Here is a 6,000-nt window from a genome sequence, read left to right on the forward strand (position 1 = left end):
GAGGGCAGGTTGCATACGGCGGTTTTCTAACTAAAAATGCTTAATCCCCATTCAATGAAGCAGTAACTGTAGCTGGAACAGTTTCATTCCCCTTTGGACTCGCAGCCTGGCCATAGTGCCAGTGTAAGCAGCTATTGTGTGCACTCAGCCATTCTGATTTTTTATTTCATTGGCAAGGGCAAATGCTGCTGATGCTTTCTAAGTACCTGTGGGATATGTGGGACAAGAGTATCCATTCCCCAGGGAAACATTCAGCCACAGGCATCGTCACTGCCTGTGCTGCTCTCTAAGGGGTCCCAGAGGAGAGCATGTGTGTTGCAGAATCACATTATACTTCCTGTGCATTTGTACATTACACAGGCTGTATTTGAACACTGTTATCCTGATGTAGCTACGCTGCCCGGCGAGTCTGGGGCAGCTTTGGTTCCCTGTTCTTTGCGAGTCATTAAGAACAAGGTCACGGTCACTATGAGGTGAAACATGGATCCTGCTGTGAGACTGAAAGGTGAGTGTCACTTTGATTGTCTCAGAACAGCCTGTGACATGCAGGGCTAGAAGATAAGAAGATTAGCTGGAAGCTGATACTTTGTACCACCTGGAGGCACAGAGAGCAATATTTATTATGTTTATTTATTATGATATGGTTTGTATTTGTACTTTTAACTACAACTACAACGACGAAATACATCCATAGATTCAGCAATTGTATCAAACTCACCCGTGTCAACAGCGACAATTGAATTACTTCCACCAGTGTGCATCATGTGTTTCCTGCTCCTGAGGTAGTAAGGAGAGAGGTGTCACCACCTACTGGGCGTTTCCTGTTACTACACTATCAGAGCTCGTTGTCCCAAGTTGTGGCACTGTGGCAGAGTGTGCACGCTCACAGAGGTGCTATGATAGGTCATGACATCATGCACTCTTCTCTGTCCCCCTGCTGAAAAACAAAAAAAATCACAATCCCATATCTGACAAGTCCAAATGTAATTTAGCAGATCATTTCAGTCAGAGTGACATCAAGCTCCTCAGAGCAGCCTGTGGAAGTCTATGCTTTCAATGTACGCTGCCCGGGGCAACTCGTAAAAACTGACACCCCAACAAGCTCCGCACCCGATCCAGAGCCGCTGACGGAAATGTCGAAGATGTTTCCAGTGCTTGAAACTTAACACACAGCCCTGTATTTCACTGTCAGAAAGTAGGCTGCAAGAAGAGAAAGGGGTGTCTCTCAACCTGTGTGTACACCTGAGACAGCCAGGCCTTCTCTGCTAACCGGCTTAGACTCAGACAGCTGGATGCTCTGTCACTCCTTCTCTTCTAAAGCTAATGAAAATAACTTTATTGAGAGACACCAGATGTACAAAATACAAACAAAAATATTTTAATGATAGCAAGATACATCTGACTTCATGACTCCAAAGATACTTAGATAGAATCAGACGCCTGTCGTCTCACAGGTGAGTTACAAAGGTCTGCACCAGGATTTACCAAAGACCAGAGCAGAATCCATGTGCTTGGCAGAGGAAAGGAAGAAATGTGGTGATGGAACACAAAAATACAGGAAATACGGTTAGTTTATTTTCCTCTGAACACATAAAGAAAAAGCCATTGAAGCCACTACATTATTACAAGAGCCATATCAAACCTAATGATAGAGAGCTGAACAGACTGTCATTTTACAAACATACAGTACATTCTTAAGAGGATTAGCTTATGTCTCATAAATCACTGGGATGTCAAAGGAATCCCAAATTCCCAAAAAACAAAAAGAAATAAAAAAGAAAGCCGGATACCGTAGCTTCATTTATTATTCCAACTGAGCTTATAATGTCCGTCTGTAGACGACTGAGAGGAAAATGTAGAGATAACATTAGCTTACTGTAAGTGCATTAGAGAGAACAAAGTGAAAACCCCTAAGAGGAGCCACAACATCTGAGCACGCAGTACCTTCCTTTGTTTTTGCACCAGGTGATCAGCAACATGGGGAGGGGGAGGGGGGGGGGGGATCTACTTTCACGGCCTAAAATGGTGAAATTCTTGTGATTGTGACCTAATGAAGAAGAGAGGACGAGGAGAAGGAAAGACAAACTGAATCATCACTAAAAAAAAGAAGTAGAAGAAGTGGGCGTCTCTCCCTCTCCCCCTCTCTCTCTCTCTCTCTCTCTCCCTCTCTCGCTCTCTCTCTCCACACTCGGCCTCTCTCTGTCTCTTGGCCTTGGCCCAGAGGAATTCTCTGGTGGCCTCGGTAAATATAACATTTAGAATAACACCGCCAGAGCCCCATGTGTGGACTTAACCCAGTTCCTGGGTCCTTGCTGCGCTGCCTGCGGCTCTAAGGGGGAGAATAACCGGCCTTCATGTCTCTCCTGACCTAGGTAAAGGACCGAAGAGGAATAGGGGCTCAATTACACGGGCCGGAGATCAAGAGGGTCTCTGTCGAGCCTCGTGCTGGGCCGCTGGGACACTCTCTGCTAGGGGAGGTTTCTACATGGTCCTGAGGAGCAGGTGGGGATGCAGGGTCTGATGCTGTGGTTGCTATCGTAGGTAATGAGGGGGCTGAAATCCACGACTGCCCGAGTTAACAACCCTAAACATTCTGGTAACAGGAGGAGGAGGAGGAGGAGGAGGCTACGTTCCAATCTGCAGCAGTCCAGAACAATCTGACAATCATCCAAAGTGCAATACAAACGACTTATGTGGCTCAACATCATCGTGAAATACTTCTAAATCAATTGAACAGCTTTAAAAAAAACAACAACACAGTATCATCCATTCACTTGTAAGTCAGATAGAAGCGTCGCTGCGGACGCTAACAAGTTTAGGCACCTTGATGTGTGTGATTTTACATTAGATAGAAGGTGGAAAACTTCAGAAAGGACTTATAGGGTCACACTTCCTCCTTTAGCAAACATTTGAATGGAAAACCAGCTCAGACAGAATGTATAACAGTTCAATGAATACTCGAGTAGAAGCGACGCACAAATGTGACATTCAATCATCTGTCATGTCACTGAGACAGTTGTGGACGCCGTGTAAAGAGACTGACAGGAGTATTTTGCATCCAAATGAGATACGTGTCATTGTCGCACACACAGACACACACACAGCATGTATCCGCTGTGTCAGCAAACCCAAGACGGCGGCCCTTGATCATCACAGATTAAGTCTCAGATTGGACTCACCAACACATACAATTCTGAGCTAAGTGTCTGTATTCATAGTATTACATCTGCATCCTCTTTAGAGTGGGTTTTCACTTTAAGAATGCACAAGTTTGTTGGCTTTGTGGCCATCATGCACTACAATTCATATGTGCCAGAACTGGACTTGAAACCTGTACAATTTGTATTTAATCATCATCATCATCATCAAGTATCTATAATTATAATACACATTCCCACTTTGAAACAACAAATGGTGTATGTTACATATCTACAGAGCGATGTGTGATGGGTGCAATACTGTGAAGAGAACGACAGACGGCACGCCATAGACAACTTCATATAGAGTAGATCAGTATTGCATATTATAACTATATTTATACATGTTTATATAAATATAGATAAGTATATTTCTATGTACATTTTGATATTTCAACATTGCATAAAGAATAAAATAAATAATACAAATATAATCAAATCTTACAGTCAGTACGATTTGAGAAATGCTATATTAGAGCCAAAATAGTCCTAACAATTGAAATAATCATGATAATAACAGCTATTATTCCATTTTTAAAAATGTGGCCTACAATCTGGCATAACAGCAAAAGCTACACCAAAGTTACCCTGCAAGTTCACCATGTGGGACTGCTGGAATGACTGGAGAGGGAGGAATAAGGACAGGAAAGGTCGGGGGCTTGCTTCCTTCTGCTCAGTCTGTCTGGGAATTTGTGTGTGTTTGCGGGTAAGTGTGTGTGTGTGTGTGTGTGGATGCGTCGGTGGGTGAGTTTTGGTGCTACTGCACACGTGTCTATGTGTGTGGAGGCGTATGTGAGTTTGTACGTGTGGTTTTAATGTTGTAGGGGTCAACGGTTCTGAATAGTCTCCTGCTTTTTCACCTCCGGATGTCGGCGCCCTCGGGGTCTTCCTGCTCGGCCACCACTCCTGCCTCTGGACTCTGGCGGCGGGAGCCCTGACTGCGATGGCGCGGGTGAGCGTTGAAGCCCGCCTTGCCGGGCTTCTCCTTGTCGCCTTGCCGAGGAGGGCGAGGTTGCTCCGGCTCGGTGTGGGGAGGAGCCGGGCGGCGGTGGTCGACGGCGGCACCGGCGGGAGGCGGGGTGAGGGAGGAGCAGAGACTCAAGCTGTCACACAGAGCCCCCCAGTTCTGCTCACACTGCAGCCGGACACTCCGCGTTAGAGCCTCCTTCACTTCCTCGCCGCAGGTCAGTAGGATGTTCACCAGCTCCACATATGGACTGGAGAGAGAGAGAAGGGTAGATAACTAAACCTGATGCTTTGATTTCATGTTGGGAAGCATAACTTATGAAGAAGTAGGAAATGAAAGGAACATATTGGTACTGTGCCATCGCTCTACATGGAAAAGGACAAGCTTAAATGAGCAGCAGCGTCCAGAGAAGGCAAACAACTGATGAAAGAGACAGAATGACTCGGACAAAACACACACAAAGCAGCCACTCACCCTTTAGGGAAGAGATCCTGGAAGTGGATCATCTCCACCATGACGGCCACATTCTCTTTCGCAGCAGAACAGAGGTTGTGTTTGATGTAGCACTCCCTCTGGAGCTGGAACACCATCTCTTTAATGGACACACACTTCCTACTGATGCAGCTGAACTTGTGCCTGAGACCGTGGGCCATACACTTCAGAGCATCCTTAATGAAGGACTTCCCCTATGTACACAAACACACACAAACACACATGCCTGACTGATGTGGACCAACAGCTGAGGACTCAGACATCAGCCAGATAAAAGAAACAACCTGTTACAGTTGCATCCTAAGTTCTGTTTTGCTTGTATTTATGATGAAGACTAGTTTCTGGGTGAAGGGCAGTATAACATGTTCTATTATTGTTGTGTTTTTTTCTAGAATGTGACCCTAATAGACCCTAATAGGCTTGGCAAGACTCCAGGCTCTCATGTATATAAAAGGGATCTAACTGGGCTAATGGGCAGCTGGCTGGCGACCCTTGGTCCTGACTGTACATGCATCAGTCCAGTGAGAGGAGAGTAAACTTCCTGAGAGAGGAGAAGAGAGTCTGTCACCTCTAGGTCTATATGCCATAGAGACAAGTACAAGTCATCTATTGTATTCATGGTGAAAGGTGCAGTAGTGGATAACCTTTGTGAAGCACTGAGCCACAGAAATGGAATGTTGCCCCTGGTTATACGATTTTGCAAGGCTGTAAACAGAGACAGACCACTTTAGTACCTGAGAGTCAAATTTGCCAGCGTTGTGCAGGAACGTCATGCAGATTTCCTGTAGCCCTCGTATCTCGCAGGAGTTATTCTCAAAGCACTCAAACACACCACAGCCGACATCCCCTGCACTCACTAGGCAGTGCTGGATCTCAGCTGGAAAGAGAGAACAGGTTAGGGGAGGGGAGGGAGCGTGTCATCTGTTCACAGCAGAGGCAGCAGCAGCAGACCGTGCAGTCGCGGCGGCAATGAGGACCACAGAGCTGGAAGGCAAAACTCCACTCTTAGCACCCCAGCTCCTGCATGAATGACCGGGGCTGATATGGCAGAGCGACCTGTCACGTGTTTCTATGGTGGAGGGTCTGTTTCGGCTAGCCAGAGAGAGAGAGAGAGAGAGAGAGAGGGAGAGGGAGAGGAAGAGAGGGGAATAGAGGAGAGGGACACGGTGGGGGTGGGTGGCACTCTCATTGCCTAAGCTGAGGGGTTCCTGCAGAGGAACACTTAGTGACAGACACATTACTGTGTCACTCTGCGCCACATTCCATCTGCACTGCCTGGCATAGAGATGGTGCAATGCAGATATACAGCCTCCACACAAACGCACTCATTTCTTATTGTCTTAA

General features: G+C 46.3%; 1 protein-coding gene across 1 annotated transcript in view; it reads right to left on the bottom strand.

The window, feature by feature from the left end:
• Window positions 1-1,391: 1,391 nt before the first annotated feature.
• Window positions 1,392-6,000, bottom strand: part of stc2a (stanniocalcin 2a) — a 6,990-nt gene continuing 2,381 nt past the window's right edge. Inside the window, exons 2-4 of the mRNA XM_076167838.1 lie at window positions 5,391-5,533; window positions 4,639-4,850; window positions 1,392-4,414 (exon numbers count right to left, since the gene is read on the bottom strand). Coding sequence (XP_076023953.1) covers window positions 4,054-4,414; window positions 4,639-4,850; window positions 5,391-5,533 — 716 coding nt within the window. The 3' untranslated portion in view covers window positions 1,392-4,053. The remainder of the gene's footprint in view (window positions 4,415-4,638; window positions 4,851-5,390; window positions 5,534-6,000) is intronic.

Source organism: Genypterus blacodes, unplaced genomic scaffold (genome assembly GCF_046128005.1).
Source record: "Genypterus blacodes isolate CSIRO-AG114 ecotype Tasmania unplaced genomic scaffold, CSIRO-AGI_Gbla_v1 ptg000179l_1, whole genome shotgun sequence".
Taxonomy (NCBI): domain Eukaryota; kingdom Metazoa; phylum Chordata; class Actinopteri; order Ophidiiformes; family Ophidiidae; genus Genypterus; species Genypterus blacodes.